General features: G+C 36.0%; 1 protein-coding gene across 1 annotated transcript in view; it reads left to right on the top strand.

Annotated features, from left to right (window-relative positions):
* ERAP2 (endoplasmic reticulum aminopeptidase 2) overlaps positions 1-17,671 on the top strand; it is a 33,406-nt gene extending 15,735 nt beyond the window's left edge. The window contains 12 exon segments of the mRNA XM_036925805.2: positions 897-1,028; positions 1,242-1,373; positions 2,592-2,660; positions 3,614-3,789; positions 5,967-6,046; positions 6,892-7,075; positions 10,784-10,940; positions 11,396-11,580; positions 14,159-14,320; positions 14,811-14,951; positions 16,722-16,803; positions 17,528-17,671. Coding sequence (XP_036781700.2) covers positions 897-1,028; positions 1,242-1,373; positions 2,592-2,660; positions 3,614-3,789; positions 5,967-6,046; positions 6,892-7,075; positions 10,784-10,940; positions 11,396-11,580; positions 14,159-14,320; positions 14,811-14,951; positions 16,722-16,803; positions 17,528-17,671 — 1,644 coding nt within the window.
* The last annotated feature ends 4,695 nt before the right edge of the window (positions 17,672-22,366 follow it).

Here is a 22,366-nt window from a genome sequence, read left to right as displayed (position 1 = left end):
ATCCTCCTTTTAACTCAATCCCCTTGTTAAAGGTTTTATGTCCAAATACAGGCATATTCTGAGGTCCTGGAGGTGAGGACTTCAACATATGCATTGGCTGGGAGGACACAATTCAGCCTGTAACATAAATCCCTTCCTTACCCAAAAATCTGTGGACAGAGAACTCAAATAGCACAGATACACAGCTGTGTGTGGGGGTGAGAGAAAAGATTGCCACTGTCCATATTCAATGACAGAGGACAGGACAATGCCCATGGCTATCAATTCTGTACAGAATTCTTGGCATGTGACTTGAAATGGCCATGCCTGGAAGTACCCTCCTCTAGAATTTCCGAAGGACCTAGTCACTTACCCAAAATGTGTGAAAAGATTTCTTCAAACATAGCTTACAGGGGTCTGGACACTATACATCAAGGTGGTTTGTAAAGGTTAGTAAGCTCTTTGAAGTACGCACTTAGTCCAGTACAGTATAGACAGACATGGATTCAAAGTCAGTGTCTTTTTATTTGCTCTGTGCTGAATCCACGGTTTATCCCAAAGCTTCATATGTTCTCACTTGTAAAGTGCATATAATCCATCTTCTTCACAGTGTACTGAAAGGATATCAGATGACAGACATAAGGTCCTGGCACATAGCAAGTGTTCACTAACTGGGAACCATTAGTTTTATTTCTGTATTTAAGGGTTTGGTACATAGCAAACATTCCTGCAATGTCTGAGGGAATGTTGAAATTTATACCTCTATGAATTCAGAACTGGTGAAAGGGTATATAATGGCAAAGAAACTTATGATGAATTATAAGAAATAGTGATTGATAATTCTACATAAACCTAGTGTGTCTTCTCTTGCTTTAAGAATGTCAAACTAAATTGAGAAAATTTTCTCCCTTGTTTAGGATGACAAATTTTTGGATTTGTGTTTTGAAGTCATTCAAAAAGATGCATTAAGTTCATCCTGTCCTATCTCCAATCAAGCAGAAACTCCCACACAAATACAGGAAATGTTTGATGCAGTTTCCTATAACAAGGTAGTAAATGCTGTGAACAAGTAGAAGCTTTGCTTGCATGAGAAGTGTAATGAGGCCCATAAGATCTGCAGTTTCATTCCTTGGTGCCACTTACTGCCACCTCTTCATTTCTCCACATGTTCCAAAAAGTTTAAACTTCTATTCGAAACACATCATACTACCTTTAATTTTAACCTCTTTTTGTTTGTTTGTTTTCTTTCTCTTTTTTTTTAGGGAGCTTGTATTTTGAATATGCTCAAGAATTTTCTGAGTGCAGAGAAATTCCAGAAAGGAATTATTCACTACTTAAAGAAGTTTAGCTATGGAAATGCTAAGAATAATGATTTGTGGAGCAGTCTGTCAAATGTAAGTCATATTTTGGGTTATAGTAGCTATAGTCAATCCTACAAAGTGACAGGCTAGTTAAGGAGGTATAAATAGTTACATGGTCAGCCAGAAGATATGTATTCCCCTTGCCCCAGTGCCAGGGCCCATAGAAGGCAGCACTTCCTTTCTCCTCTAGCACCACACTAACCACGGGTGCCACCTGGGTCAGTACACAAGTTCGATATTGGGCCTCCCTCTCTTTGATTTCCCTTCTAAAAACCCTACACATCTATCCTTCCCATTTCCCAAAATATTTAATGACTTTGCAATTCTTGCCATATAATACCTAGTCTTCTCTATCCAAATTTTAAGGTTGAACTCTACTTGCTCAATTTTATTTTCAACAATTATTCTCTGTTGAGTGAGACACATCTCCCCTCATAGGAAGAAATCTTGCTCAATCATTATGTCACCATGCCTTTGCTTCTAGTGTCCTTGCTACCTAGATGCACTTTCCTCTTCCCCACAATTCAAATACTCTCCATTTTTTGAGACCTAACTGAGATGTCACCTCCTCCTTACAGACGGCTCCAGCCCTCTTTGGTTTGCCTTTCTGCTAAACACCTAGAAGTGCCTTTATGAATCTGTTCCACACAGTGATGTTCTCTTTAATTAGTTTCTATTGAGTCAATAATAACAATGATAATAATAATAAAATTTGCTTAGGAGCAATAATCATGTCTGTTCCTTTTTTAAATGTCATGGCACTTAGCATACTATTGAGCCTATAATCATGATTAATAAAGGTCTGTGGCAGAGTGGGTGTTTTTCTTAGGTTTCATTTCAACTCTGAATTCAAAATGTATTGTGCAGCCACTATATGCTATCGTGGTAGTCACTGGGAATACCCACACAAGCAAAGGTGTCTTCCCACTCTCAAGGAATTTATGACACAACCAACCCTGGACACCGTTGCCTAAATGCTAAGTAGGAGCATGAGTAACATGCACGGTAACAGAATAAAGTAGGACCTTTCCAGGGGAAAGAGACTAAATGAGAGGCAAACTCAACAAATGGATTCATAAAAGAGTTACTCTGCCATGTTGCTCTGCTTCAAAACTTTAATTTATTTAGACTTGGCAATGAGCATAGTAGTCATGTAGTTATGCCAATAAATGTCTGCCTTCATGTCGAATATATATATTCAGCCAACTATCAGTGCCCAGAAGGCAGTGCTCTTTCATTCTTGTTTTACAGAGTTGTTTAGAAGATGATTTTACATCTGGCAGGTTTTGTCACTCCGATTCCAAGACGACAAGCCACACAGTAAGAGCCTCACAGAGCAGCAGAAACCTGGTATATCACCTGACCGGGAGTGAGGGTGGGCCATAGCCACACTGTCCCTTTAAATAACTGGACAGGAAGACAGACTCAAATTTTTCCTTGAAACAAAGCTGACCGGGAAAGGAATGTTCAGGCCATTTAAGGGGATGATGCTATTACTACATTATTTTTGTTGTTATAATTCAGCTTTCCCACAACCCACTGCTAGCTAAAAATAACTCAGCTTAAAATTCCTCTGAGTGGTTATGGTGGCCCTGGCATCCTCTAGAAAATGCCAAACCAAACAAGTTGTTAGGTTTGGAGAGACTGAATGGCTTGGTGGAGGCTCTGCTATTTGTTTACTTCTAGGAAGTTAGTGGAGCACTTTAGGAGAGAGAAAAGCAAGTCATCATGAGAAAAAAACAAGCACTCTTTTTTTAAAAGAGTCATGGTAATCCCATAAATTATGGTTTCTAAATTAAGATTCAGCATCATCCAGAGATCAGAAGTCTGTTCTAGAAGCCAGGAAACTAGAGGTTCTGTTCTCTAATCAGTAGACCTCCACTGTTACAGTATTGTTCTGTTGGAATATTTAAAGCTCCCCTAAAGACAGACATTTCTGTTCCAAGCCACTTCCCTGGTTCCACAATTAAAATGGAGAGGTGGTTTTTTCTTTTTTTGTTTGGAAAGGGAGCAGGAGCGAAGCTCCAGTCTCAAGCCCTCCTCTTGGCCTTTCCTGCCCTGTGTTAACCCTCCAGCTGCCACATACACGCTTCTTCAGGTAACATGCAAAGAGCAGCCCTGGGGTGGAGCAGATTGCGGTGCCCTGAGGCTGCAGGCTGAGTCCTGCGCTCTCTCTCCCAGGCCTTTTTGTGGCCTCAGAGGAGGTCTAGTTTCTGATCTCTTTCTGGTTTCTCTCCTTAGTCTCGGGTTACTGAAGTCACTTGTCATTTCAGCTGGCTTTCCTGGTAGAAAATATGGACGTCAAAGAGATGATGACTACATGGACTCTGCAGAAAGGAATCCCCCTCGTGGTGGTTAAACAAGAGGGGCGTTCACTCGGCCTGCGGCAGGAGCGCTTCCTGGCGGGACTTTACCACGAGGACCCTGAGTGGCGGGCCCTGCAGGAAAGGTGGCTGCTTCTCTTCGTCTAGTTTACCTCCGCTCAGTTTGCTTGCTGTTTCATTAGCTCTCTTTCAGCTTCTCTGGCAACTTTGTGGGATGCTATTTCGACACAGGAATCAAAGGCCTGAACTAGTCTTGAGAACAAATTTAAAGAGCTTCCAGTGGCCCGGACTGCGTTGTGCAGCTCTTAGTCGTTCTGTAGCCACCTTTAGAATCTCCGTTCTGATCCAGAGGATGATCGGTTATATTGCTATTACAATATGCCCTGACTCTTTTCAGTACTAGATTTCTGGGCCCTGGTAAGTTGTGTGACTGGCCCATACCTAGGAAGCGCTATGAAGCTATACGTTTTATCACGAGAGGAAAGAAAAATCATAACGTGAAGACTCCCATGGCCTTTTGTTTTCCAGCAATAGACTAAAAATATAGTGTCTAAACACAGGATGTTTTTGGTGATGATGAAAGCAGATCCAGTGGACCACACCCACACCCATCTTTTCACCAAACTATTCTGAGAAAACTTATCAAAGACTTTACTAAAATCAAGAAACACAACACTGTCCACATTTCTCTGATCTATTAGCCATATCAATAAAATGAATAAGGGTAATTTAAAATGAAATGATCTAAGTGATTCTGCACTGGCTCTTATGATTACTACTTTTCTAGGGATCTATTTAATAACAATTCTAGAATTCTTCTTAGAATCAGAAACAAATTCGAAGTCATTAACACATAGAATATACTGTTTTCTCCTTCTGTTTCTTCAGTTGCCTATTTCCAATATTTTTCATGCCACTTCTCTATGTACACATCCTTCCATTTTTCTGTGTCCTTCTGAAATCTGAACTTCAGAGAACTTAAACAATTTGTAGCTTGGCAACATGGCCTGGAAAATATATTTTTAAAAAATTTTATTAAGATTTTATTGATATACACTCTTATGAAGGTTTCACATGAAAAAACAATGTGGTTACTACATTTACCCATGTTATCAAGTCCCCACCCATACCCCATTGCAGTCACTGTCCATTAGTGTAGTAAGTATGCATGGCCTGAAAAATTTAATGTTAGATTCATTATTGGGAAAGCAGGACTCACAATTTTGTAACTAATCAAAATGTCACAAGAGATCGTGGCATTTTGTTACTATCCAATAGTGTGGATGGCCCAGAATAACAAGTATTTATTATAATTATCTGTATTTGTACTCTGAGGCAGTATTTAGATGATTATTATAAAATTACTACCCTCTGTTCATGCCTGTCCAAACTTATGAAATGCTATTTACCCTCTCTTTCCTCTGAAGATATGTTTATCTGGAAAAAATCCCTTTCCTTCTGGAACCAAGATTCATCAGGTAGATTATCCCTTCTGACCCTTTAGTAGATGGGAGTCTGTGTATGTTGTTTCTTTCACTATTTTTTATTTTTTTGAGGACCAATAGGTATATTCTCAGTTACTATTCTTTCTGTTTTATACATGTTGGTATTTTTAACCACATGATTTTACATGTCCAGGATTTTTAAAGCTAATATGGCTTGATGTGATAGGGGAAATGAATTCTAGAAGGTGTTAGAAAGCTTGTTAGAAAAAATAGCCAATTTCTATTACCATAGAAGGGCCACTGAAAAGTAACTGAAACCCTTTCCTCCAATCAACTCTGCTTTTCTGTTCTCTGGGCCTGGCTGCCCTGCAAATCCTAGACTGTGGCATTGCTGACCTCTTCTTCACAGTCACTTAATAGTTGGGGGATTGGATGTGCACTGCCTTGTTGAACAAAAGGATAAGTGGAAATCATGCTGGAGTAAGATCTTTACCTCTTAAGGCTTTTCCTACAGCTTTGATTCAGTTATTTGAATTAATATAAGGCTGGCAGAGGTTCTGGAAGTGTGAAAGGAAGACTGGATTTTGCTTTCTCTTATTTTGAAGGAAACAATCAACAGAACCTGTTGTGGTATGAGATTTCAACAGCAAATGCAACAGGTAATCATGACAAAGTTCAACTGGGTGTATGTTGCTGCACCTTCATATTCACTAAAGAAGAATTTTTGCATACCTGTTAGTCTTAGTCTATAAAATTTATAAAGTAAGTAGGTGCCTTTTATAGCCTATCTGAGTCTGACAACACGAAAATTGAAATGGCCATTCATTTCATCTGTAACAGTCTGTTTTCTAATGTAGGTACCTTTGGCATATCCCACTGACATATTCCACGAGTTCATCTAATGAGATTTACAAACATGTTCTAAAATCAAAGACAGGTAATGAACTAATTAAAATAAGTGTTTTAATTCTGAAATTAAACATGTTTTGAGCTATTTGTAGGAAAGATACTGTGAGTAAATCTAATAATGAAAGATACATGTCTGGGGAAGTTCTCATTTATTCATGTATTAGTTACTAAAAATATGAATTACCTAGAAAGTCTGAATTTTTCATTCAGTGGGAAATTGTCTTGTGATTTCAATATTTAGAGATAGATTTATATTTATGTCAAGAAATGATGGCATCCTATCTTATGTCTCCTAATACCTACTAATACAGCTCTATGCCACAAAGCAGCAATGTATAGTGGAGGAAAGCATACACTTTGGAAATGATTGGCTCTGAATTTAAATCCTCACTCTGTAACCCCATGACATATGTGACCTTAGGAAAATTTCTTTACTCCTCCTGAGCTTCCATTTTTTTATCTTATTTTGAATGGCGAGTAGGTCTCAAAATTATTGAGAGAATATAATAATGTTTTTGCCACCTAGTATAATTTCTGTAATATTAAAAATACATGACATTATCATAACATAATAATAATAATATAATAAAATCATGCTCACTAGATGCTTACATGACTCATAGACCAGTACAGATTGCTTTAGAGAACAAATTCAGCAGTCTTCCTATAAAATAATTTATTTGTTAATTTAATAAGACTATCATTCCCAAAAGAAACCATCCAGTAGACTATGAAAATGAATATCATCATGACTTTTCTAAAACTTTGTCTTCCCATTAATTTAGAAGTAGTAGTATGGAAACTAACAGTTTTAGGGATGTTCCTGGTGTGTATGTTGATGATGAAATGCCTATGTCAATCTCCTTCTCCTAGATACTCTTGATTTACCTGAAAATACCAGTTGGGTGAAATTCAATGTGGACTCAAATGGCTACTACATTGTTCACTATGAGGGGTGTGGCTGGGACCAACTCATTACACAGCTGAATCAGAACCACACACTTCTCAGACCAAAGGACAGAATAGGTCTGATTCATGATGCATTTCAGCTAGTAAGGTAATGCAAAAGTTCATCTGATTTCTTAGGTAATAACTGACCCATAACCAGATAGGTTTCAAAATCAAACATTCAGTATTGATCATTCATGTGATACAGATCTGAATGGAGGCCTAATATATGCCATTAGGCCAAAGCCTACCTACTGATAAATTGTTTGGCCCATTCAGTGTTTAAAATTTAATCCAAAATTTTAGAATTTGGGGAAATTTATATAAAAATTCTGAATTCTGGAACCTATTAAAAAAAACAAGAAAACTTGGCAATTGTGGGCCTTCATTCCCACAGGGCAACCATAGAGGAGTGTGCTGTGAACAGATCCTCCTTTAGGCAAGACCTCACCCTCCCATGCACCAAAATCCCAAAAGGTACTCTGTGAGCAGTCGGCTTTACTCACTTAGGGTGGACTCTGAAGGCATTTAAGCTTTTGACCCCAGATTTAAAATTTGTTTATGCCAATAGCTTGCTGTTTTACCAACTACCTATGTAATCTATTGAACAAAAAGTATAAATATAGTCTTAACCTTTACAATTTTAAATGTTAAATCTAGTGCACAATCCATCCATTACTTTGCTCACGTTCAAAAAATCACTATGGAATTAGTAGGAAAATAAAGGAAGAATTGGCTGCTTATGTTTATTCCTCTAGACTTTCCTGGAAGACAAAGTGTTTTCTTTCCTTTTCCACTTATCATCAACAGAATATTTTATAGAAAAAATCAGGTCACAAGATCACCAATGGAAAAAATTGGGGATCAGGTAGAATATTATGCATTGTAAGCTTTTCCTATTCTGAGACTTACTGTAATGTACTCACTCTATTTAGTGTGACATGTTATTTCCTCTCAGGTCTTTATGTAGGTCAAATCGAGTGAAGGTAACCAACAGGACAGATCTTAGGCAAAGCTTCTTTGTATAACAGAATTCCCTAGTTAGAAAAGGGAAAGGATTGAGGACTTAATCCTCCGGCCCATAGATTTCAGGGCCATCATGGTAGCATAGCATATTGGAAGTCAGGATTAGGAAAAACTCCATCCTACATCTGAATGAATGCATGATAGACCAGCCGAGAAGTAGGCTATTATTAGCTGAAGGAGGTTTGTCTGCTCAAAGAAGAAACTCTGAGCAGATGACAGAGAAGATAAAAAATTTAAGATTAGGAAGAATGAATACTGACAAGTCAGCAAATGAAAACCAGTCTTTCAAGTAGTTCCAGTCTTTTATCCTGTTTCTAGTCTATGAACTATGGGTAGTCTAAATTTAGCAGACAGAACCCTACAGTTATTGATGCATCAGTGGAAAAACAATAGTATTTTATTTACTAGGTGAACAGGTCAATGAAGTTCTTTAAGAGTATAAATTTTGGTTTAAATTTTGGCTTAAAACAGAAGATTTCATGTACTACCTCCTCAGTTATTGTTTGACCTTGGGCAAATTATTTAACCTTCTTAAGCCTAAATTTTCTGTTCTTTAAAACTCCAGTTTTAAATAACAACATCTATCGTGCAGGGTAGTTCTGAGGCTAGCATAAGAAAATGCAAGTAAAGCACTAAGCACAGAACCTGCTCAGTAAATGTCAGCTGTTAGATTGTTAGTACTATCTAATGGAAATAGTTTTAAAAGATGATGTGTTGAGTATGAAGATGAGATGACCACATAAAAAAATGCATTTCAAATAATGTGAAGTTGGAAAAAGCAGATGAATTTGTGTATTATTACATTTGCAGCCAAATAGGAAAAAAAAGCTGAAAGGAAATTCTCAAAGCACTACTAGTGAATATCTATGGTATTGCAGTGATGAGTCTTTTTTCCCTTCTTCTGTAATCTCCAATTGTTTTGTAATTTGTTTATATTACTTTTATAATAAAAGTAATTGTATAAGGAAACCATTTAAAACCCTCATTATTGATCTAAATATTTTTATGTGCTACTCTTCCTTGGTAATATATATCTCTTCCTCCCCAGCTTTATAAAATACCTATTTAAGAGTTAAAGGAAGTAACTAGTGATCACATTTAGTTTTGGAGACAAAATTTGACCCAAAAGTGGATATTTAATTGAGTTTTCATGCTTATTAAATATAATTTAAGACTTGGATTTCATCTGAGTTGAGTGGAATTAAAATGACAACTTTGATTTCCTTACAGAAAAACTATGTTACTTTTACCCTCACATCATAAAATGAAGTCCCAAATTGGTTCCTCAGGAATACAGTTTTATTTCACAAAGGTGCAGTTTAGCTGAAACTGTATACATAAGTAAATATAGAATTTTGCTGTTGGGCTGAAGTGTGTGCTTATATACATGTTTAGTCTTCATGCCAAACAAACACTCAAATAACACTTTGGGAATTGATTGAAGCAGAGGGCAGGTGGTGAGGAGCTGGATTTTATTAAACAATAACCATATTTTAAAAAGGCGTGCCTTCTAATGAATGCCATGATTAAAAATGTTTAAGTAGGTAAATATAAAATTAAATAATGACATTTGTTTTAGTAAGAAATAAATTCGCTCAGCCAAAAAAGAAATACAGGATTAATATAAAGTAACTTTTATGTGTTAAGCATTCTCTTTTAAATTGTGACCTTAGAATATAACACCTAGTTTCTTCCTGTTGCTACTTCTTTTGAGGTATCATTTGCACTGATTATGAGACTACACATGTGGGAAGGAATAGTGATATTTTGTGGATTTGTGTTTTAAAAAATACAGCAAACCATAGAATCAGAGAGCATATGGTTCAGCACTTTCTGCCTTTAGATGAAATGTTCAGAAAATTTTCCTTAAGTCTGCTTTAAAGCAGCATGTCATTGTGATTGAAAAAAGTCACAACAAAAGTTGTTTCTTTTTCACTTCATTTCTTTCTGGTTTCAGTTTCCTCCTCTTATATAAGAATTTTGAAGTTTTAAAACCCAAAGGAGGTAAAGCATTATGTTAATAAAAAATTCAACAGAGACATCCTTTGTTCTGGAATCTGTTTCTATATCAAGCTATTATGCTTAATCTGGAGTTAGATGCTGGCAAGAATGGCTTCTATACCCTACGGGGACACAGGTCCTCTCAGAAACACATGTGAGAAGACTTTACAAAAATGACAATATAATGGTTTATTTCCTCTACAGAAGGGACCCTAACATTTTGGTATTCAGAATAATAGTTTTATTGTTTGTTCTTCTCATTTAAAAAAAAGGTATAGAGAATGCATATAATTTTAGAAACTAAATAGATTCTTTCAAAAAAATGAAATACTTGTTTTGCCCTATTCAAAGGCACCTATCCTTAAGTTCCAAATTCACTTAGAGGAACATTCAAATGCACAAGTTAAACAATTAGAGAATGACATAATACATAGAAACTTATATTACTTGGTACTAAATATTAACGTTAGCTAACATTTCATTTAGAAAGCTCTTACTGTGTGCTAAACATTATTCAAAGTGCTCTACATATATTAACTCATTTAGTCCTTACAAATGTAGAAGATACTATTATTATCCCCATTTGCAGAGGGAGGAGGGCCACTGAAACCCAGAGAGGCTAGGTAATTTGCCCATATCACACAGCTAAGCAGTGGCAGAGCAAGGATTTAAACTAAATGGTTGGGCTATAATGAACAGCTCCTGTTATTGCTCTCCACATCACATTTGTTCGAATATTAAGAACTGTAAGATATGTGAACAAACCACTGACATTTGTTTTATATCTCAGTGCAGGCAGGTTGACCCTAGACAAAGCCCTTGACCTGACTCGCTGTCTCCCACTTGAAACAAGCACCCCTACACTTCTCAAAGGTTTGGGGTACTTAGAATTGTTTTATCACATGATGGACAGAAGGAATATTTCAGATGTCACTGAAAACCTCAAGGTTTGTGTTACCTTCAGAAAATTCCTTAAGTAAATACACAGTGTCTAGAGGATCAGTGAGATTTTGTCTGTTTTGTGTGAACTCTTGGGGGTAAATCTTCAAGAGGCTGACAGCACAGTCCACACCACAGCATCTAATGGTTGGATGTCCCTTGTTCCTTGTCATCACCATCCTGAGAGCTTGGGCATGAGCAAAATCTCCCTCCTAAAGGTGATTCTACCTTTTATCAATTGATACACCTCCCTGAGATAGGAAATTACAATGGATTTTTAATGCAAAAACTCTATTTCTTGAGTGCGGTGGGTGGGGGCCAGAAAAAGAAATACACATTTAAGTCATTCTGTGTTTGGAAAAAGGTTCATGCAGACCATTTAGAGCTGAGCCCTTTCTATGGGTAAGAGCTGTGTTAAGGACTAAATTTAGCCTTTCTGTAAACCATCCTGTGCTTTCTGCAGCATTACCTTCTCGTGTATTTGAAGCCAGTGATTGACATGCAAAGCTGGAGCAATGAGGGCTCAGTCTGGGACAGGGTACTTCGCACAGAAGTCTTGAAGCTGGCCTGTTACCTGAACTATGATCCTTGCATCCAGAAGGCAACTGAACTCTTTTCGCAGTGGATGGAATCCAGTGGAAAATTAAAGTAGAACTAGATCTCTGTCCTATTCTTTGTTCCTTTCACTTTGATGTAAAAGTCTTTGATCAAGCAAGACATTAGATCTAAAACTTTTTAGTGAGGATTGGTAAAAAAAAAAAAAAAAAAAAAGCCGTATTGGGAATTACATCCCTTTGTTTCATATTTCCACATAATAAGTGCTCAGGAGATTTTTGTGGGAAGAAAGGTTTAGGTCCCTTCAGGGGAGAGCTAATAAACACTGGTATGGTAGTAGAAAGCTAGCCAGGGGGTAGAAGCAGGGGAATGCCCAGTCCCCAGAAGTGAGGCCTTTTAAAGACAAAAAGCAATGTGAAATGCACATGCAGTTAAAGCACCAGTGATCATTTGATTAAACTTCTAAAAAAAAAGTGGAGGGTGCCTTTCAAGAAATGTGTTTACTTGCTAATTTACGTTCCTTACTTCCACAGACAAAGCCTTGGCCCCCAATTTCATCTTTGATGGGAAACTGATGATTTGGGCCATCCATAGGTTACATGGTGACAAAATTTATTCTGGTGGTTATTAGAGTCAGGAAGAGGCACTCAGAAATCAAATGGATTATGCTGAGTTCAGTTTAATAGCTACAACCCATAGATACTAACAGATCCCACAATCTTTTCAATGTAAGCCTGGATTTCTGCCCAACACATAATTTTATATTATTACTGCTGAATTCTGACTGTAGAGTTGGATGTTTTGAGAAATCAAATTTATATGTGAATTAAGGAAAATTTATTTTCTAAAATAGAAGAAAAAATTTCACACCATTAGTACCATGTAATGTATAGGGTCACTTTTTCCTGTGCCAGATTGCTATGGTAGGCTATTGTAATTTCCCTCTACATCACTAATCTCAGTGAGCTTTTTGAAATCCTTTCTTTAACTCTTCTTTAAAAAGAAAGTAATTCCACTTCTCTTCCTCTCATACTTTTCTGGTCATTGAGATTTAAGACAATCAACAGTTTTAGAAAAAATGTCTTTCCACAGTATTGTTCTTTTTTTATTGTTCATGTTTGGGTTGTATGAGTGAGGCCAGAATGTAAAAAACAGCTTGCTGTCCTGTAATACAACAGAATATTCTTCCATGTTTATATTCATTACAAGAAGGATGATCTTACCTGCAGCAACCCATTTATAGTAGTTATGATGGTTGAGCATGTTGAAAAGGATGTTATGTCTATGAAAATATTCTGGGTACAGCTCATTTATGCTTATAATCAATAATAATTAAATATTGTAGACTATTTTTTCCCTTAACTTCAAGACTGCTAGTATTAATCCTAATGAAAAATTTCCTTTCATAGATTAATTGATTATTTCATTCATTCATGAATTCAAAACATAACACTTGGCATGGTGCCTGTGTGTCAGGCACTGCTTGTAGGTGCTAAGGGTAAAGTAAGGAACAAAATAACTATGTGTGCTACCTTCAAGGAACTTTTGATGTATTTGTTACAAATTTTCATAAATGTGCACAGGTAAACACACTAAAATCAAAACAATGTGGATTATAATTTAATTGCCCAATCTTTGTTTTCTGATTCAAATGGCACTTGAGGTATTTAAGTACATATAACACAGTGGAAATAGCACAAATGTTGAAGTCAGAGGTTTAAATCCCATCCCCAAAGTGGTCAGCTATACCACCTTGTGCAAATTACTGCATTTTCCTGAGTGTTATTTCCACCATTTAGAAGCTGAGATAATAACTATCTCACTGGGTAGCTTTGACAGTTGATGAAAGGTACAGAGGAGAGTACAATACCTACCATGTGGACACTGCATGATAAATGCAGATTTTCTGCCCCATGCCCACTCCTCTGTGTTGTGATTTTTCAAAGCCATCAGTACGACTATCAGTTATTATTGATCTAATGATATTTTGGATTAAAAATCATAGAACAGATTAGAATCAAAACTAGTTAATATACTATAGGGCAACGAAACCTAAAAATCATGGTGTCTTGTTTAGGTGGAGAGAAAATTTTATTATATCTTTGTTATATTATATGTATAATATTATATTTAAAATATTATTATATATTACCAATTTTGCAAAATTATAAAATGACTGAATCCTAATCAATTGTACTAAATTACAATTTTCTAGACCTAAAGAGTCAGATGATCTTCAGATAGGCCTGTTAGAAAATACTCTTAATATGACATTAAAGCAGCACATAGTCATCTTTTACAAAAAAATCATACAGCACCAATACTTGTTATTTAGTGATAGAATTCTGTATAAAGAAGTGCTTTTATGTTTTAGAATATCTTTCATGTATTGATTCCATCAACTTTCTGTTTTCATCTATGATAGGTTAAAATGTTATGATTATTCTCCTTGCTAACATGTTATCATCATTAAGGAAAAAACTACAAGTAATTTGCAAGGTAAAATTACCTAAGATATTTTAATAAAAATTTAGCAGAAAAAAAAGGTTTAATATACTAAGTACTGGAAATAACTCAGGGGTGAGTCTGTTGTAGCAATTTAAAATTGTACTAGGAAAAAACATTTTTCTTTCACAGAACTTTTTCTTCACTTTTGTACTTCATATTACAGCATTTCAACAGACGTTTTAAAGATTGTGTATTCTGTGGGTGCTCAGACAACAGTAGGATGGAATTACCTTTTAGAGCAATACGGACTGTCAATGTCAAGTGCTAAAAAAAACAAAATTCTGTGTGCATTGTCAACCAGCAAACATCAGGAAAAGTTAATGAAGTAAGTGTATTCATTTAACCAAATTGTTAAAACTAAACTGACACAAATTCAGTGAGGTCACTAAAATTTCAGTCACCAGTTTCAAAGGCATAAAATAATCGTATCATGCTTTAAATGTTTTTGAGTTTACTTCTAAAAATATATGTATATATTGACAAAATGCAAGTAGTGAAAACAGATATTCCCTAGTTATTCATCATGTGATTGATATGAGACAAATGTCTATAAATTATTGCAAAAATATAAGGTGGTATATAAGATGCTAATCAAAGTTCTTGAAATAATAAGTGAATAAAATTACTGCTATAAAAAAGTAAAAGTTTAATTGGAGCATTAAAAATGTTAGCCAATAGAGAATTTATGACCATTTGTGGTAAATTATACTTTTACCATGCCTCTTTTTCTCCTATCCTTTTAATAAATTGGTAGCCTGAGTTAATTTCCATTATATAACATACCATAAAAAATCAAGTGGCTTTTATTTTTTCAGATTAATTGAACTAGGAATGGAAGGAAAGGTCATTAAGATGCAGGACTTGTCTGCTCTTCTTCATGCGATTGCCAGAAATCCAAAAGGGCAGCAATTAGCCTGGAATTTCCTAAGAGAAAATTGGACAACTCTCCTCAAAAAGTTGGTATTCATTTACATCTAATGTGTTCTTATACTCAGATGTCTCAGTCGACTAAAACCAGGTGTAATCAAGTGTCCCCTGAAGCATGAGAATGACACCATTTTTACCCAAATGAAGCTTATTGGTTTTAAAACTAAAATAAGCACAAAATACCCTGTCCAAGTGCAAGGGAGAAGAATGAGAAGTGAATGGAAAAGTGATTTCTCTGATTTTGCCTAGGCAAAGAATTGCTAGGAACAAATATGAGTTGACCTGGTCCTCAGCCTTACCCGCCCCACAACTCCTGGCTCTCTTACCAGCCCAAGAGAATCCAAGGAAGCCATATATAAGTGCATCAAACATACTTGACTTGCTTTGTTAATGCAGTTTTGTTCTATGGGGAAGACTTTAGGAATTTTGATGAGAATTAATCCCCACCCCAAGTTCCCCTGTGGAGGTTGCACAGTGGAGAGATTAGAGAAGCTGAAAGAAATTTGGTCAGAATTTTTTCAGGAGCTCCCCCGCCCAGCTCCCAAGGTAGATTGGCCCTGGGTCTTTCCTGGGCTTTCAACTTTTGGGAGAACCAGAGATCACTCTAGCATGTTCCTGGGCCTAATATATCCCCAGGAAGAGCCAGTACTTTCTCTCATAACAAAACCTCCACTAAGGTGCTCAGACATCCTTCATCCAAACCCAAAATGTCACCTATAAACTTTATGGAAAATATCCTGAATCAGAAAGCTGTGCAATTTGCTCTGTTTGTCTTAGTGTCAATTAGCATCTCTGATGCCAGTCATCTCGGTTCCTCTTCCTTCTCATTTCTTAGCCATAAAGGACTTAGAGTCTCGCAGACAGCTTTGTATAAGCAAAAAGCACATTTCCATCGTTCTCCTAGACCTTCAAGGGGTTGACATTCACATGAGATCCAAGTTAGAAACTTCCTTACAAAAAAAAATTGTGTTTCCTCAAAGATCCACTAGAAACATTGGTTTGGTTGTTTGCACAATAGTCAGTTCCCTCCTGAAATGATGAGACCTTTTCCACAATGCTGTAGATTCCCTTTGTAACTGGAAATTTTACTCTTGCCCAACCATGTGCAGAGCCTAGATTTGGAACCATTTCTGAGAAGTATCTGTGCTCTGCTTTTCAGCAAGCATCCCCTTGACCTAGTGTACAAATTCTCTATATAAGACCTTGGGGGTGAAGGATGCAGTCTGTGGCTGCAAATGAGGGCTCAACCAACTAACACTGCCACAATAAATATGTTTAAACACAGTGGTGTCCAAAGTGGGGTGAGGAAGTGTGAACCACATACATTAGAGTGCAGAAGAAAATATCACCATATATATTATTTCTTATCTTATGCTATTAAATTTTTCTTTTTTATCCCAAATATAGTACACATATATAACTTATGAATAAAAATATGTATATTGGGAAGTTGTTGGTCAAAAACTCTTTACTGATAGAGTACATAACAAAAAAAAACGGTAGAAAATACTGCTTTAAACATGAACGTAAATTTAAACATAAACATTGCTGAATAAGCTAGTCTTATTTCCTAAAAAAAACTTTATTTTTTGTCTTATAGTCAAATTTGATAAATTTCATAGCTTTGGGATTTTATTGGGTGAATATGAGTTATTCTTATGATAATTAATAGTATCTAGTGTAATGCACAAGCTTGCCATACCATTATTGTTATGTATTTCTAAAATATATCATATAATTAGCATGAGGCCAGAATTTCTATTAAATCTATGAGGTTCCTTCTTATTTTCAATTTTCAGATTTGACTTGGGCTCATTTGCCATGAGAATGATTATCTCTGGAACAATGGCTCACTTTTCTTCTGAGGATGAGTTGAAAGAGGTTTGTGACTCTCTACTGCTAACAATTTAAAAATAAATGTTGAAGTTGTAGAATTAAAAGTAAACAAATGTGATCTGGTTTGAAGTTCTCATTTTATTAAAAGAAAGTAAGTTATGTTTCCAATATCACATAGCTAGCTAATGGAAGGGATAGGGCTAGAACCTCTTAAAATACATGTGTTCATAGCATTTAAAATGAAAATTACACTTGAGAGATGAATCTTTTTGTATTATTTCATTCATATTGTGTCATAACACAAGTGATACAATGAAATTTGGAAGTTTGGAAAAGCACTTAAAGGTCTTTTTAACAAAACTATGTACTATTGTTGGTAATTCTAATTTGCTTTTTTAGGCATCTAGTGTTTTACATCTTCTTTCCACAAAAGTACTGAAGTTATTTATCTTCTAAGCAGATTTGGATTCTAGAACTTAAATTACGGCTCACTTCTTACTCTATGACTTGACTCAGTCACTTAACTTCTTTACCCACAGTGTGCTTGCTCACTTGTAAGATAAGGATTTATCATTTCTGTCTTACTTTATTGTTTGAAGATAAAGTAAAATAATAAATTAAAAAAGAGAAAAAGAAAATAACCTTTTAGAAGTTGGCAGAGAAATTTTTGCACCTGTGTTTGCATAATTTGAAAGCTGTTTGAAAACCTTTAGGGGAGAAAGTGTTTTTATGAACCATGTCAGTAGTTCTTTTTTTGCCTATTTTACAGGTGAAACTGTTTTTTGAATCTCTAAATGCCCAAGGATCACATTTGGATATTTTTCAAATTATTCTGGAAGCCATATCCAAAAATATTAAGTGGCTAGAGAAGAATCTTTCCCCTCTGAGGACTCGGCTACTGGTTCATATTTAAACGGTCAATAGACAGAGCACATCAGACTTGGACTATGTTTGCATGCGGTCGGCAAAGCTCAAGTCAAATTCCAGCTATTTTGTCTAACCAGGAAGAATCCTCAAGAAATCAGCCAGCACAGCAGCCTTCTGTCAGCTATTGGCTCTATGGGGGTAGAGCAGATTCAGTAGACTATTTAAAAGTAAAAACTCCCTGAATAATGGAGATATGTGGAGATATAGATACACAGATATAACTATAATAATTTGGGTGCAAAACAGACTATTTACATTGCCTCATACCGTGCCATTATTTTGCTTCTTTGATGTTTTTTTTAACATTGTTTAGTATCCTAGAGTTTGCCCAACTAGTTTTACCTCCAAGCAAACAGCCAGTCCATTAAAAAAAGTTTTCATTTGCAACTTTCCATCTTCTTACTCTCCCTCCTCCTTAAACTCAGCCTGAATAGTTCATTTAATTTTTACCACTCAGGGAAAATCTGAATCAAATTATGAAGTATAAGGATTAAGAAAACAGAAATTTTGTCACCAAATCTCAGATTATTAGAAACTATATGTCAGAGTTTATCAAGGAAGCCAGGAGGATTTCTTGGCTTGAGCCTCACAATCATGAGGTGCCTCAGGATGCCTGTTTGGGGTCATTTCCAAATGAAGTAAAATCTGCAGTAACAGAGGTACAGGAAAGAAATATGACACCACACCACTTGAATCCATACACTATTGCATGTTTTATAATTTTGAAGTTATATATAATATTCAATCATTTTGAAAGTTGCAGAATTAAATGTTATTGTGTATATTTCAGATTAACTCATGGTTTAATGTAATTATTTATTATTTAAATGTATCATATTTTTTAACCCAGTTTTAGCATTTCTTCATTTTCTATGGGAACCTCTTGACCTCTGAAATGCTTTTCTAGGTGCTTCTCTTAATTGTTTGAATATGGAATAAGTAAAGAAAACACCACTCTAAATACAGGTAGTAAATTTAATAAATTCATGATCCCACCTGTGAATCATTATGAAATTATAAGTAAGTCCTAGAATGATTTGAATCAATACACAGATGGTAGACTTACCTGGGTTATTAAGGGAAACTGGGGATGTTGGGGTGGCAGCAGGGTGGGGAGGGTGTTATCCAGTCCATTGTGGGGTGCCATCTTGAAGGTCTAGAGACCTTTCTATGGTGCCATAGAGACAAGATATAGTTTGGATGGTCCCTGAGCATGATCCAATAGGTTTGTTAAGTTTGTTTTCAAATCATTACTTGGAATCTCTGAAGCACCTTTAACTCTAGATTGGACTGGATCATGGTCCTACCAACATCTGTATCATTCAGGTTTACTAAGTGATATCTCTCTAGAAATACAGGTAGGTTAGCATAAGGAAACCAAAAGAGTAAAGAATTCTACTTTTTTTCCACCCAGAAAATATGTAAATTAAGCAGCAAATGTGTACGTGTTTCTGTAGAACTGTGCCATTAACATTTCTGTAAATAGGTAAAATTCTTTCTTTTGTATAGTAACTTACCTACCATAAATTTCCAAGTTTCTAATTCTCTTCCTTTTAGTTCCCTATTTAAATACACGTGTGATTTACCAACTTCTGAAGAACTGAATACCAAAAGTAGCAATTCCATTATTTGATGAGAATGAACATGAGCATTACTGTCACAATGTTTTAACAAATAAAGAATTTTTTAAAAAAAGAGAAGTATTGTACTTATTAGTGTGGTATTTCAAAATCTTTATGGTGGATACCAGACCCCCAAAACCAACTAAGACTTGGCTAAAGTTAGTTTTACCTTCTTTTACCCCAAATTAACAAACAAGTTGTGAAAACTTATATACGAGATCATAAACAGATGATGGAGTGAGCAGACATTCTTCATGCCTCCCTCATTCTCCACAGAGACCCTGGGAGAATTCTGTGGTCTCTGTAGCCCATTTAGAAAAGAAATCTTTTAGATCAGGAGAGCCCAGACCCAGCAGATTGATCTTTTTAGGCTACGTGTCAGGAGAATGGGCACATCGACCCTCCATTACCACCATGACAGGAATTTCTTGTCCTACCTCATGTGCATACTTCTGCATTTCATTCCTTGCTGTGTCATTGGGTCTATTTGAGGTTCCTGAGAAGTAAACCTGGCCAGGAGCTACTACAAAACATCCTGATTTTCTGCGGGAAGTTCTGGGGGGGGGTTTGTTTGTGTTGTGGGGCTTTTATTTTTTTTAATTGGAGAGGGGTTTATTCCATCCCAAACTACAAGGGGACCTCCAAATAGTCACAGAAGCTAGTTTTCCAGCCGAACATGAATATCTCCCAAACACAAGGTTGTTGAAAATAGACACCTTTTCATTCTGCAATACCCCTTCATTTATATTCATTATTGGCTTTCTTCTTCCATTAAACCAAGGGTCACCATATTTCATTTCAATGTGTAATGGTCACGGTTCACAAATTTTATATTTACAGACTTTAAATCAACTGTCTATTATCTTGTCTGCTTCCTGAAGCCTTAATCTCATCAAAATCAAATCATTAGGAAGAGAGGTGAAAAGGATTATGAAAGAAGTGGGTTTGCTGAGTTGAAGCACATGAGCGTTTTATATAATCTAATATTTTAATAGATATTGCCAGGTTATTTTCCTGAAAGGAGGTATTAATTTACTTTTTTCTTACCCCTGTTCCCTGTACCTGTTAGTATCTTATATCTAGTAATACTTCCCATGGTAAAGTGCAGTTTCCAGATATTTACATAGTTATGTGCCACTAGTTTCTTTTGGTTGGTATTTGCTTGATAAATCTTTCTGTATCCTATTACTTTGAATTTTTCTGTATCTCTTAGTTTCAGGTGAATATTTTTGTAAACAGACTATACCTGAATTTTGTTTCTTCTTATGTTCTCCAACTTGAGCAGGCCTAGGCTTGTCATCTGTCTGCTCCACGCTCAAAAGCATAAAGACTGAAGCTTCACATGCTCTCAAGATAAATGTTGCCTTCAGCCTTCTGCTTAACCCTCAGGGTTCCTGCCTTTGCTTAGGTTTTGATCCATGAGTATTCATTACTAACTTTCCAGGTTATCAATGCATTAGAACAATTTTAAAATGTACTTTACTCTACATTTTTGTTTATTTTTAGCAAGAAGGTCATTCAGGGTACCCAGTCTAGCATAGTCCCAGAAGCCATAATAATTTATTTTGCAATATGCAAATGGCTGACACTTTTACCTAACAGGCTCCTTAGCATGGAAATTGGTTTGTGGTATTAACTACGCAGTACTGATTTCTCATAAATAAGGCTGTAGGATGCCTAACACTATATCATACTTAAAACATCAGCAGTATAAGTAAATCATTTGATCAGGATTTAAATCAGGAAAATTTTCTGATATTCATTGGGAGAAATGATTAGAAAGTCTGAGAAATACAGACTTAACTAACAAGATAGAAAAACATTCCTAGGCTTCAATCACTTCTTCAAACTTTACTTTTGCTGCCATAACTTCAAGATCTTTTGGTAATTTATTCTTTCCCCAAAGCCCTTATATTCTACCATGCTCCCAGATAAGGCTGGGAACCCAGTTTTCTGTCCTCAGTAAGTGACTAATTAATCCTCATGCTTAGGTTTACACATATAATTTCCCACACTTCAAAATTCATGCCTCCCTCTGTTGAATTTGCTATGTTTCTTCCTTTCAATACAACATTTCAGGTTCATGCCTCTGTAAGGAATTCCCATGTTAATACCACTTGGCATATCCCTTTAGTCACCTAACAATACCTCAGTTATAATTACAAACCTCATCTTAAAGTTGGCAGAGTAAATTGCCTATGAAAAGACTTAAAAGATACAAAGGACATTATCTCTCAGTTTTAAAATCATATTTCATTTTAAGAGCTGTTTTCTAGCAAACTGAGTTTAGAATTTCTAACTCATTATTTTGAGTTGGAGTTGGAAAGAGAGTAGAACACTAAAAACTCAAATATGGAAAAAGACAAGATTACAGATGGGGGAACTTTTTTCTAAGAGAGAAACAATTGTCTCCATGGCATAAAGCTCCTGGAGTATAATAATATTTTCTTCCTATTCATACTGCCAGATGTAGAGCCCAAGACTAAAAACAGGAACCTTACTTAGAAGGACAAACAGCTTTCTGGCTGGTGAGGGGTAAACAGAGAGACTTCAGCTGATTAACATCAAGGAAAAGGTGTGTCTGAAACAACCATGTACAGTCTGTATGAACCGGACAGAGCTCACAGGAGTCAGATCCTGTGTCTTGAGTGAGTTAATGTAACGCACACTCAGGGACTGAATCAAGGTCACATAAGCAACACTGAATAATTTGTTGATTAATGTGACAGGCTGTACAGCATATAAGGGTTTGTTGTTTTGTTTACTTTTGTTCTAAATGGTGCCTTATCAATAAGTAATATTTAAGAAATTACTGATCAAAGCACTGTTGCCAAAATAATGTTCAGTACTCTAGAACAATCATTCTAGGTAGGAAAAGAATATTATTCTCCTAGTTTCAGATAACTGTTTCCCCGGGAAGCCTAGCTGTTTGGATTTTAAGGCCAAGAGGAATATACCTACTGTTGCCTCCACCTCACAGAGGATCTAGGAAGAAGTAATCCCTGCAGTGTCAGCCTTGCAAATCCCCATCTAAAGAGTACTTGCCTATGAAAGAAAGC

Source organism: Manis pentadactyla, chromosome 2 (genome assembly GCF_030020395.1).
Source record: "Manis pentadactyla isolate mManPen7 chromosome 2, mManPen7.hap1, whole genome shotgun sequence".
NCBI lineage: Eukaryota > Metazoa > Chordata > Mammalia > Pholidota > Manidae > Manis > Manis pentadactyla.
Note: the sequence above shows the minus strand (reverse complement) of the source record. Positions and strands in the feature narration are given on the sequence as shown.